At 41.6% G+C, this 13,639-nt stretch overlaps 1 protein-coding gene across 2 annotated transcripts in view; it reads left to right on the top strand.

Moving 5' to 3' along the window:
- Positions 1-11,861, top strand: part of LOC106610191 (rho GTPase-activating protein 10) — a 70,224-nt gene extending 58,363 nt beyond the window's left edge. The window contains exons 21-23 of one of the 2 annotated variants that reach the window (XM_045722755.2): positions 5,695-5,778; positions 6,842-6,942; positions 8,755-11,861. In XM_045722755.2, coding sequence (XP_045578711.1) covers positions 5,695-5,778; positions 6,842-6,942; positions 8,755-8,843 — 274 coding nt within the window. In that variant the 3' untranslated portion in view covers positions 8,844-11,861. Of the gene's footprint in view, positions 1-5,694; positions 5,779-6,841; positions 6,943-8,754 lie in introns of those variants that run through there. The other variant, XR_014393075.1, reaches the window with a different exon arrangement.
- Positions 11,862-13,639: the final 1,778 nt, after the last annotated feature.

The following is a 13,639-nucleotide window of genomic DNA, read 5'->3' as shown; positions in this document are numbered from 1 at the left end:
ACTAAGAGTGATATAGAATACAGTATGTACATATGAGATGGGTGCTGCAATATTTACACTCAATTATACTCTTCTAAGGTATCTTAGTCACTTTAGAGTACAGTTTATACATATGAGACCCTGCCCACCACTCCTCCAGTAATCAGTGATGTGGAAAGTCTCTCTTAGCCCAGAAAGAGGAGCAGTAGAAAGTCCCCCCCTCCCTCCGTCTGTCCACCGTTAGCCCCATTGGCAGACCCTACCTGGCCTGGAGGCTGTGGGGTGGAATTCCTTTCCTGCCATACAGTAATGGGAACCAGCAGTGCACCTCTTTTTTTTGTACAGTGACTGCCCCCATATCCACACGATTATAAAACGAGTGGGAGCTGAACTGGTGACCGGAGGGCTGCTAGTGTCTGATCCCAGGTATCATCTCCTGTCCTGCTGTTGTGCCCTTGGGCAAGGCACTTAACACCAAAGCTGCTCTTCATCCAAGGGCACTGCTCTGTGGCTTACCCTGTGCTTCTCAAAGTGCGTGTTTATTTGTGGGGGGTTTAGATGGGCAGTTGGACGAATTTCAGTTTTTTACAAAATGGACACAGCCTAGTTATTCTAAGTATGCTTCCACTGAAAATCTAACTTCTGGCCTGTGTAAAGCCTATGAACTCAGATTGTTGCATGTTTAACTGAATGGTTAATGTCCTCTCATCTGTATTTTACTGCAGCGAGAAGGTCTAGGTGACTGCCATCGTTAAGTTGGAAAGTGAATTCCCTTCTCAAAAGCATATTTCAAGTTAACCTCTTTGGGCTAGGGGGCAATATTTTGACGTCTGGATGAAGTGTGCCCAAAGTAAACTGCCTGTTACTCAGGCCCAGAAGCTAGGATATGCATATAATTGGTAGATTTGGATAGAAAACACTAGTTTCTAAAACTGTTAAAATGTCTGAGTATAACAGAACTGATATGGCAGGCGAAAACCTGAGGACAAACCATAAAAAAATTCAGCCTACCACTCTTTCCAATGCCTTTCATGTTTATTATGAGAAAACCACCCAGATTGCAGTTCCTAGGGCTTCCACTAGATGTCAAGTCTTTAGAAAGTTTCAAGCTTGTTTTTGGGAAAATTTGCTAGAATTTGTAGTTTTTCTTAGTGGCTCCCATTTTGCTGTAGTGTTCATGCACGTGGATGAGAGCACTTTTTTTGTTTATCTCCGGTAAAGACCATAACGATTCTGTCTTAAATTTTATTGTTTATTTACATATTAGGGTACCTGAGGTTTGATTATAAACGTTGTTTGGCGAAGTTTATTAGTAACGTTTGGGATTTGTTTTTGTATGCATTTTGAAGGAGGGAAACCGGTGGATTATTGAATGAAGCGCACTTGCTAAACTGAGTTTTTGGGGATATAAAGGACGTTATTGAACAGAAGGACCATTTGTGATGTAGCTGGGACCTTTTGGAGTGCCAACAGAAGATCTTCAAAGGTAAGGCATTTATTATATCGCTATTTCTGACTTTCGTGACGCACCTGCCTGGTTGAAAAATGTTTTTCATGCTTTTGTATGCGGGGCGCTGTCCTCAGATAATCGCATGGTGTGCTTTCGCCGTAAAGCATTTCTTGAAATCTGACACAGCGGCTGGATTAACAAGTTAAGCTTTTTTTTGATGTATGACACTTGTATTTTCATGAATATTAAATATTTCTGTCATTTGAATTTTGCACTCTGCAATTTCACCGGCTGTTGTGCGCCAGAAAGGTTAGACATGCTTAATTCCCTGTAGTCACCAACATAATAATACCATGATATTGTTTTGAGTGTGCACAGTTATGAACTTGGTTATTAATAAACCAATTAGGCACATTTGGGCAGTCTTGATACATTTTGAAGATTGATCCAATGAACCATTGCATTTGTCTAAAACTTTGCACATTGCTGCCATCTAGTGGCCAAAACCAACATTTTGCCTGGGCTGGAAGAATACATTATGGTCTTTCTCTTGCATTTCAAAGATGATGGTAGAAAAACACGGGGTTTTTTTTCTTTGTAATATCTTTTACCAGATCTAATGTGTTTTATAGTCTACTACATTAATTTCACATTTCCACAACCTTCAAAGTTAGATTTGGGTATGTCATTTTAGGCGAATTTTTTTTAAAAGGGGTCCGATCTTTTGTCTTGCCCATTCACCCTCTGAATGGCACACACAACTCAAGGCTTAAAAATATTTTTTTAACCAGTCTCCTCCCCTTCATCTACACTGATTTTGAAGTGGATGTAACCAGTTGCATCAATAAGGGATCATAGCTTTCACCTGGTCAGTCTGTCATGGAAAGAGCAGGTGTTCCTAATGTATTGAAATTTCAGTGTATGTAATCATATTTCAATAAACACATTTTGTAGATTAAAAACAATCTGAGTAATTTGAGGCTCTGTGATATTTTGATTAACGAGACACGCCCAAAAAGTTATTTTCCTGTGTCTGGCTTAGTTGGATTTATCCAAAAACAAATTACATTTTCCACTCTGTTCATTTGGCAGGTTTCTAGGGCAACCATTTATCCTGTAATCATTTCAGTACCTATTTACTCGACAGGTCTTTTCCAGATCTTCATAATTGCCATTTCATTAATAACCTTTTCTTGTGTAGTGAAGTCACGACTTTTATGACTGAATATTTCGATTTGAGTGTGTGATTTGAATCTGTTTTTGTGGGTGAGTGTACCCTCGTGTAAACACTAACATGCAATTGTGAGTGTTTGCCTGTTTTAGTGCCTGTATACTGTGTGTGGACGCACACACATCCACTCTGCCCCCTTTCCCCCTCCATCCCCCTACCTTTGCAGTAAAGAGTGCATCTCAGCACCTACCCTCAGGTGGGTAATGTGACAGTGCTCCTGTTCTGCTGTTGGCATAGGCAGACTGTGTGCTGTGCGGACGGAGACTGAGGTTAATGAGTGGATTTGCTGCACTGCAGCGCTCCGCCCCCCCCCCCCATGCTGATGTGGAGCAGCTGAGCCTCCAGTGGCCCCTCTCCCCACACACACACACACACACTGTCTGCAGAGCTATAAATCACCCACACCATCCGGCATCCACTGCACTGACTGAACCTGACTAGAACCTGATGGAGGGAGAGGTTGGAGAGAGGAGGGGGGGATGGATAGATGGAGGAGAGGCCATGTCTACACTTGAGTTAATGCAGTTTTCATATTCTGATTGTGGAATTCTGAACACGTCATGCATCTACAACTACATTTTAAATGTGGCCACAGTGTGTCCAGATTCCCTTTTCCCGCTATATTAAAATGCCAGTATGCATTCTACAAACCTTGGAATAGGCAAATTATGGTAACACAACAACAACTTGATGACTGTAGCTAACCTCTGCAATCTATTTAGCTTTGCTTGCTAGCTTACTACAAACGGGTTAGGCTAACTCTAGCCAAACAAAAAAGTTTTTCAAAATGTAAGCTAGCTGGCTAGCATTTGAGTCCAGCAAACACGTTCCTCACACGCTAGGAACGCATTTCCTCTGACTATAATGAAAGGGTGACTCTGTCCCAAAACACACGTTTTCTGGAGACTTATGGGAGGAGTGCTGATGACGTGATTGCGTCCAGACTGAGGAGAAATCCACACACAATGCAGCCCTGACCACCACCTGAAGTGGTCAGACAGATCTGAACACAATCACACCACAAAGACTTTGGTGCATCTAGGCACATCTTTTAAATGCGATCTTCGTATTCTGATAGCAGAAGTCATGGCCAGAGAGGGGTAGGGACTGTGTACCCTCATTCCCATCCCACCTGTAACCCCTGCCCCCCAGGCCCTCCCAAGCTGCTCCCTCTAATTGTATTTTAGTGTCTCTATGGGAGCAGCGGCTAGAAGCAATTTACTCATTACGCTGTATTAGCATGGGCCCCGGGCAGGGAAGGAGGGCGGCTTGACGCTGGCTGTCCCCCTCAGCCCCACTGTGCCCTGGCTGGCCCTGCTCCGTCTCTGGAGGTTAAAGTAGGACAAGACTTGACGCAGAGAGCATAAAAGAGCGCAGACACACTCTCTGCCCCCTACTTTTGCAGTAAAGAGCGTATGGCACAAGACGACATCTTTACTAGTAATGGTTAATAGGATTGGTATGGCTGTTTTTAGAGTGGATGGTCATGTCTATAGGGTGTCTCCTCTTATATCCATTTAGTGAACAGATGTTGTTATGGGCTGTGACCTCCCAGGTAGTTTATAGAGGACAGTTGAATTAGTGGGGAAGTGGAGGCTTTACTGTTAAGGGAATTGTTTCCCCCTCCAGTTACACTGTGTTCAGGCTAAAGGACCTCTAGTAATGGTTTTCTAGAACATTCTCTAACTTTCTAAGTTGGTGATACTGTTTTTTTATTTTATTTTTTTGTGTCTGTCCTGAGAACAGTGGAAGTTGTTCCTATGGGGAAAAGAAGAATGGGTCAATTGCGTTTACTTTGTTCTTTTGTACCATTGGACTAATTTGTACGTCAAATATCAGTAAAATAAGTGGTTAAAATGTAGGACATTGATTTTCAAAAATATTCTAACAATGCTTCATAATAAAGTGAGGACAGCTGTGAACTTCCCCAGATTTGAATAATTATGCACCTGCTTTCAATGTTTTATTCATAGGGGGTTATGTCTTTCTCTGTGTGTGTGTGTTCCTCTGTCTAAATTTGCTCTCTCCAGCATTCTGCAATCAGCATGTTGAAGGCTGTTGAATTGTCCTGAGATGGTGTGGTAGTCAGACGGGGGGGGGGCATTATCAAAGAAACAGCCAGTGTCTATTCACCCCCAATATGAGACTAATGTTTATTTTAGATGATCTGATAGTCAGTCAGTATTTTTTTTTCTAAAGTGATGACCCTTGATTCTGTTTCCTGCTGTTTTTCACAAAGGGTCAAAATGTCTCTGCTTTTGTTTTGCTCTTTCCTTTTTTGAAACACTCCACTGAATTTGTCCTCTTTTTTTTAAATTCTCACATAAATAAACTTGTGTAGAATGTTCTAAATGTGCCCTTCACTACAGAATTGTTTTTACAAAAACTGTTCAAACAAAGGTAATTAGAACAAAACCTGTGAGTTCCTGTAAGCCTTGCCAAGGCTGTGTAGATTCTGGAGGTGGAATATTAATTGGCTGCGTGCGAAAATAGCTAGCTGTTAAGTGTGGTGCTCTTCTCAGCCTCTACTCTCTGCCACACACTGTCCCCTGCTGAAATCCCCTCTGGCTTTCCCCCCCACAGCTCAAGGGCACTAGCCATTAAAACCTCACTCTACCTCTCACTCCCAACAATTGCTAATGATTTCAGTGTAAATTATAGCAGTTGTCTTGAGATGGCTGTGTACTTTTTTTTATTATGTTGGTGACTACAGGGAATGTTTAACTTAAACAACTTGAAATATGTGTTTGAGAAGTGAATTCCCTTTTCAACTTAACGATGGCAGTCACCTAGACCTTCTCGCTGCAGTAAAATACAGATGGGAGGACATTGTTGCATGTTTAACTGAATGGTTAATCTGCATTCATAGGCTTCACACAGGCCAGGGAAAAGACTAAGACCCACTACTGGGTGGATGCAGTGGTCACTAACGTTGTGTTGGCAGACCACTGTCTGGTGTCATTGGGATGCTACTGTAGGTATTTGGTATCTGGTTATAGATGTTTGACCCTCTGTTCCCTCTGTTTGACTGCAGGGCCTGCATCGCTGTAGCAGCCTCGTGGCTCAACTCTGGTGCCCTGACCAAAGCCAGTTCTGATGGGGACAAGACAGTGGACGGGTAAGCGTGCGCGTGCGCACACACGGGTATTTGAATGGACTCTGTGGGAACTCTGTAGACTCGTAGCCCATAACTGTTATCCATAGCTGGGCTTACCTACCAGACACAAAAAATTCATTCAAGCTTTCAAATTATGTTGAGGAAATTGCACATGGCGAAGTCATTATGGGCAATCCATTATGTTATTTAATATATACAAAAGGCCTGTTTCTCCAGATGCAGTCCCGTAAGAATACCCTCTATTCAAAAGAACAAATCCCAAAGTGCAGGTGAAGATGGTTGCAGTGACAACTCGGCATCCACAAAAGTTTTTCAGTTTGAATAGATATTATGTTTTGGTCTCCAGTGCTCTCCAACGTTGTTGTTGTTGTTGTTGTTGCAGAGTGTAGGTATATGAAATATTTATCAGGGTATGAGGTATTGAAGGCTGCGTTTTCTACATAGTTCTCAACTGGCAGTAGGCATTACTATTTGCAAAGGGGGCAAAACAACACGAGCCTTGCCGAATAAACACATTGTTTTCTCAAGGCCAGAAAAGCATCTTCTCTAACCTCTGCAGGGCTATGCATGCATATAGTTTCTTAGACAACCCTTTTACCACACATTCACTTTAAGAATGTAGCCTCAGTGTCTAGGTCTGTAACCACTACGGGTAGAATTTTGCATAAAACCGTGCCGGGGAGGAACTCTCAGGAATTCCATTCGGCTGTTCTGTTTGTGTAGAAACCTGCTTTAGAATTGCCCCGCTCTAATTATCTCAGTAGAACCATAATGGTTGTCTATCGCTGTGGCCTGACGCATGTCTGCAGTCTGAGATTATCCACGCTGACCCTGTGTCTCTGAGAGAGGGACGGTGTGTGGACTCGCTCGCCAGGTTCAGATAGCGGCCAGACAAGTCCTCTTGGTTTGCGCCAGCCCCTGAGATACCCGTAGTCCTTTTGCTCATTTTCTCCCTGCTGTTTCAGTACTGATCACCTAGCCCAGATTGAATCGTGTAGTAATCCTCTGATCTCCCTCTCTCTTCCAAAGCCCCGCCAGCTCACTGATTGTCTTCATTTTTCAGTGTCACCGGTGGCGGCGGCAAGAGAGCCATGGCGGTGTACCCGTGCGAGGCCGAGCACGAATCCGAGTTATCCTTCCAGGTCGGAGCAATATTCAGCGCCGGTAAGTGTTATCGCTCCGACAACGGTCGGTCGCTCACTCTGAAATCTCAAAGAACCGCTGGGCATATTGGATTCCGTGAGGGAACCGGTAACAGGATCTTGAATCAGACTGAGTGATGGATAGAGGGGATGGAGGGAGAGAGGAGGGGTAGAGTGACTCTCCAGTCCGTCTGAAATGGGACTTGACAGAGCTCTAGTCAGTGAAGGGAAATGGACTTGATACACAGGAGTCTTTACAACAGGAGGATATGTCATTTTGTCCTTGACAAGATGCAATGGGTCCGTGGCTGGGTATTACCAGCCAATTATCATTGAGGGCTTACTCAAGTATGCATATGGGCTGGGGTTCCTGAAGATGCAAGACACTTGCCTAGCTACCCATCCATATGCCTCTTGCCAAACTGATGTTTCTTCTCCACGATGAGTCTGGATTTGCGCTATGATTTCTAGAATGTGAACACATTCTGACCGTTCTGATTGGTCCCAGAAACCGATGGGTTGGGCCAGAGCCAGCTTCCATGATGACTTTATCAACTTTGATTTGTTAGAGATTGAATCGCTGATTTAATTTGTTTTGTACAACTCCCCTCAATGACTTCTAGGATGTCAGATTCAGACTGAATGTATATAGCAATGTAACAGAGCAGAGGAACAAAATTCAGGGTGAGTAGTCAGGCAAGTGAGACACTCTACTAATAAAATATTATCTGGTATGGGGTTGTTTTCCAATTGAGTTTAACTGAGGTGCCTAACTCAGACGGAAAATATAAAATGTACGTCCTCAAGCCAAAAATATTTAAAAAATGATTCACTGTCTCGTATTGAGAATCCAACAATCTCAAAGCCACACACTGTCAATTGGCAGTGCATGGGTCGACAAATGAAAGAACCCTTGTCAAAAGAAGTGGCCATATTTTCCCTCATACGGTAACAATCTCTTGACTAGAGACCTATATTGGCTTGCGCATACCTAACCAAACATGGTCGAAACATTACTTTATCAATAGTTTTAATAATGGCACAGCTTGATTTTAATATATTGGGTTTTCCATCCCATAAGAAATCGTATCACATGAAATAATATACACCACAAGCAAGGGAGCCAAATATCACGTAGTAAACATTTTTTAGAGATGGGTTAGAAAATACTAAAGTTATGCGTCAACATATCTCAGCCCATTTCACTTTAGTCAAATATACAGAGTTTGGGTAGGAATCCATTGGCGCTGTATTTTGTTGCCAATTTACCTCCTATCATCTCTCATTCAGTCTGAAGATGGTCCGGCACCATGGGAAGACCAACTTAAAAACATTTTCAAACATTTTGCAATGCAGAACTGAAATGAAGAATTCTGATTGGAGAAGTCCCTCCCTGCATGTCTGTTTTTAATCCATTTAGTGCCTAATTAACATGTCCCTGTTCTCTGAAAAGCTTCTCTGTGCCAAACATGTTTTATACAGCCTACAATGATACCCTCTTGAGTCATTCTCCCAGCAAATGGGGTACATTACCTGAACGGACAAAATGAGGATGACATGGCACGGGGACATTGCCCATCACTTTCCGTATTTGCTGAGTATTTCCAGAGCACAGAAAGTTACATTTTTATTTCCACCACAATTTCAGTGTTTGCAGAGATGATGGTTGTGTTTATATACTCGATCTATGCCAACTATAAAATGTCAACTATAAAGCTCTGAGCAAAACTTTCTCTCACTGACACAACCATCTGTGTTTTCTAACACTGATGAAATGCTGTGTGTTTACTCCTATCTCACCCTGTCCCCTGGTACCTTCTGTTCCCATCTGCAGTGGCACCTTCCAGGGAACCTGGCTGGCTGGAAGGAGAGCTGGAGGGGAAGAAAGGGCTCATCCCTGAAAACTATGTGGAGATGCTGTAGTCCAGAACCTTAGACCTCTTAGCCTGTATACTCTCAGTGGAAGACTAGCCTTGTCCCAGGGCTGTTTGTGTTGTATACTTTTATATGGTCATAGTCATTACCAAACATACCAAACCGTGGAAGTTTGCTATACAGCAAAACATTGTTGGGAAGACCGCACAAACAGATCTGGGACCAGGCTAGTGGAAGAGGGGTCTCGTCATCCCTGACAATCTACGTCTAGATGCTGTATGCCAAACCCAAGGGTCGCCTGGCCTGCCACCATCTATGGCTGTATCTCGCCCAACGGTCACCTTATACATGGTATCCATGAAGTTGACGTTGACGCACTCCCATTCATACTTTTATGCCTTCAACTCTCACGTTCCCTGCCCGGCGACTACTATGCGTTCATCAACACGTTCGTCAACTTTAATGCAGAATAATAATAAATGTCCCCCAGCAATGAGGTACAATCCATTATCTTGGATATAGGAAAGTAAGTAACATTTTAAGGTGCCTTACAACACCAAGACAGAGTTGACATGTATTTACTGAACGGGAATGTTTGGAAAATGCTAAAGAGTTGTGTTCTGTGAAGAATGTCTGGAATACTCTTCAAGAGGTGCTTTGGTATATTATGATGTATTTAATTGGCACATTGATTGCATTTTTTTTTTTTTTTTTACCACAATAATATTATTTTATTTTCAAAGTATGGTATCCACCGTTGTCTGATTGTACACTGACATGCCAGTCATATTGGAATGGTTCTCCTTCGATAGAAATATAATTACTAGAATGGTTCATGTATGTCTATGGTTCACACTCTTCCTCTGCATACTTGTTGACCTAGACGTTCAATGATGTCCGAACAGACTAGTTATCGGGTCGTTTCCACTTCAAAAAGCACAAGGAGGATTTCGACACCCACCATCTCAGATTGTGCTGAAATGGTTTCTGTAGTTACAAACAGCTAAGATTAGCATTCCTGAAACGTTATTTTATCTCTAAGAATTTAAGCTAATTCATTGCACCCAAATTGGACATTTAAAATAATAGGATTTAAATGATCTTCAATAAATATAGTAACATTTGACCATAATTCCTCCTACCAATGAGTAAGACATGAGGAATCCAATAGCCACCCACATACCCCTCACACTCCTTACCAACTGCACCCCAACAACCAGTATCAGTTCTGTCTAGCAAGTAGTATGGAGCTGTGGCCTTGGAGTATTGCAACTTCATCCTATGTAATGTATTTCCTGTGAATCTGGTGGGGTCCTTACATGGGTCACAGCATTTGTCCCATGTCACAAAATTGCCATGCAATTTACTTTAGCAACTTTGGGTAGAAAAACCAACAGCTTTTGCTCATGATGAAACTAAATTGTGGCCATCCTCATAATTCAAGTCAGTCCTCTATGAAAGCAGTCCAGGTTGTCCTTCTCTTAGGCTTAATCTGTGTCCAGGAAACAGCCCCTCTGTGGTTTATTCCCTTTAAAAAAAGGTCTGGATTAGTTTGACCATTCCTGGTGAATAAACAAACCATTAGGCTACAGCAGTTGTAATGGTTTCAATGTTATGCTCTTCAATGGGAAAAGTCCCAAACACACACTAGTATTTTGCAATGGTGTTGGGTTTAATGGTACAAGTTGCTAGTCACACAACATATATTTTCAAATAATTATATTAAAAAACATACGACTGCCATGCAATAGTTTATAATTTTGTTAGGGTTTGAGTCACACCCTAGCCCATTTCTTCAAAGTGTTGGTGGTAGGAAAAGTTTATGAGAATTGCACCATAGGTGTTGCCCACTAAGAGCTGCCATTTTTGTTGGGTTGAATCATTAGGCTGCTAAGACAGACAACCTGAATTGCTTTCATGGAGGACTGTCTTCACTTGTGAGGATGACCACACAATTTGTTTTCATCATGAGCAAAAGCTATTGGTTTTCTACCCAAAGTTGCAAAGAAAATGTGATTTGTTTAATAAACACAAGACCAGCAACATTTACAAAGGGATGTGTCAGTAGTAGGAACAGCAACATCAAGTTGACACAACCTAGTACTTTCAGACTATTATTTGGTAAATAATACAAGTGATTTCAAATGGCAAATTTCTCTGAATGGGGAAAAAGAGAGAATACATTACATAGAATGAAGAAGCAATACTCCAAGCCGGCAGCTCCATAATACTTGTTAGACAGAACTAATACTGATCATTGGTGTGCGGGGGGTCCTTGGGTGGCTTTGGATCTTTTTATTGGATTCCTCATGTCTTGCTCAATGACAGGAAAACATTTGGTCCAAATAAGATGTGTACTATATTGATTGAATATTATGTGAATCTTGTAAATTAGAAGGGTCAATGTGGGTGTGATCAAATAAAATGTCAACAAAATGTTGCAGGAATGGCTTACTGAAAGGACATGGAATGAGTATCTAAAGTTCTAGTCAATTCTTTAGATGTGACAATGTTCAACTCAATGCAGCAATGATGTATGGGAATGTGCAAAACAAAGTGGGGTTTTATTGAAAACCGGTTTTATAGATCCATATTCGACGTTTACGAAAATTTAGATGACATTCACATAATTTTTATTATTCTGTACCAATTGACTGACGACTATTTTATTATTATTACCACGACCACAAATGCAGTATTTTCTAATCTTGTCTATGGCTGTGTATATAGTTATTTTAAAAGGCCACACAAAATGCCAAGTATATTCTATTCTAAAGCCCTTTTTTTTTTAGTGGTCAACGGAGTTCGTTTTTAGTGGTTTCATTTGGAGTGGTTTTTACAATTGTAAGTGTACTAAACACATCACAATACTTTTTATTCTATAGCCGTTCAACAAAGCCGGTTTCATTTTTCTAAGAGCTTTTGTTCTCTCATTTTGCATTGCAATTGAAGTAATTTAAGACAGTGATTCATGACATTTCTAAAGGTCTTGGCATCCATTTCAATTTTGTAACATTGATGTCCTCTTGATCAATGTTAAATAAATAAAGACATTTTTATTCTTTACCCCGTTATGTATTCTTCTGATAATTGGAGAGTAGACAGACACCGCAGACTGAAATGGTCCTCCCAAAATAATATTTGATATAAAAAAAGTAAAATGGCAACTCTACTGAATTGTTTCAATGAAGTTTGTTGGACTGTCAGGACTTTCTGTGGAAGAACAATGGAATAGAATATATCAAAGGTTATCATTTTGGGGGCCCAAAAATAATTCAGAAATGGACATTGTTTACTGAATCAACCTCTACCTGCTTGTTCTAGTGGTAGAAATGAACAGTGTCTGTTAAGTACATTGAAATCATTTGAAGTCTTACTGAATTTTTCCTTTCTACTTATTGAGTCTTAGGCATAGGATATTCAGTAGACATTTCTCTACAGACACTGCAGAGATTTTTCGTCACTGATTCAGTCTGCTACAGTGCTACAGCCCCGCTGTCTGCAGTAGAGTTAGTCTTCCACTTTATAATGGTGGCTTTAAGTCTGCATTATACATTAGGATAGACTGACTGAAAGCTCTAGTCCCAGTCTATTGCAGCTGTACGACTACAGTATTTTCCAAAGGATCATAGGCTGTATCAACAGGCCATGTGATGTCTCTATCAAACGCTCCCTCCACCTCATCCTCCACTCACATGTGAAAATCCTTGGGATTTCATCTGGCGTAATGTACAAACTGCTTCCAGCGGGCCACTGGGGTGTGATGCAGTGTTAGATAATAATTATTACGCTTCGTTGGCCTCCAAGTCTTGCCGAGTTCAAAACAACAGGGAACTCAGAAATCTGACTTCAGTGCATTCAAGACAGCTTGGAACAAGATGGGACTAGCTCCGACTGGGAAACATTGTTTTGAATGGTCAGCAAAGTCGAAAACGTGGGCCTCTTTCTAGAGCTCTGACTTTCTGACCTGAAGATCACTGACGTCATGATTTTACCTAGTTTTTTAAATAATTTTTAATCCCCCCCCAGAGTTCCCAGTTGTCTTGAAAGCACCATAAGACATCCACTCTTACGTAGTCTGTCCTGGAGAGCAGGGCATGCTGACTAGCTGGGTCGGATGTTTTAGGTTAAAAATAAATACAGGGTGGTCTGTGTCTAGGGGGAGGGTGGTGGGGAGTAATGGCGAAGGAGGAGTCATGGCTCGATGTGCCCTCGAAATGACGACGGCAAAAGAGGAGGCTGTGACAGCAGTGGTTACATAATCAAACGAGGCTGAGCTAATGATGGTGAAATTATTCTCACTATCAGACTGTCACGATACAGCCCCTCTGTTCCCTCTCGCTCTGTCTTTACTATCTCGGTCTCTGTCTGTATGTCTTTACTATCTGCCTGTCTCTTTCTCTTTTGTCTTTATATCTCTCGCTTTACTTTGTTTATTTTCTCTTTTCGTCTGTCATCTCTCTTTTTTGCGTCTGTGTCCATCTTACTGCCTCACATGCTGACCAGACCGCTCGCTCGCATGTTGAATTTTGTCCCCCCACACCAGACGTGATCAGGACACACAGATTGAAATATCAAAACAAACTCTGAACCAACTATATTAATATCGGGACAGGTCGATAAGCAAACATTTATGGCAATTTAGCGAGCTTGCTGTTGCTAGTTAATTTGTCCTGGGATATAAACATTTGGTTATTTTACCTGAAATGCACAAGGTCCTCTAGTCGTCTGAAAATTAATCCATAGATAAAAGGGTGAACAGTTTGTTTCTAGTAATCGCACCTCCTTCAGGCTTCTTTGTACTTTATATGACAGTTGGCAACCAACTTTAAGGTGCATTACCA

Source organism: Salmo salar, chromosome 08 (assembly GCF_965601325.2).
Source record: "Salmo salar chromosome 08, fSalSal1, whole genome shotgun sequence".
Classification (NCBI taxonomy): domain Eukaryota; kingdom Metazoa; phylum Chordata; class Actinopteri; order Salmoniformes; family Salmonidae; genus Salmo; species Salmo salar.
This window is presented reverse-complemented; position numbering and strand designations above follow the sequence as displayed.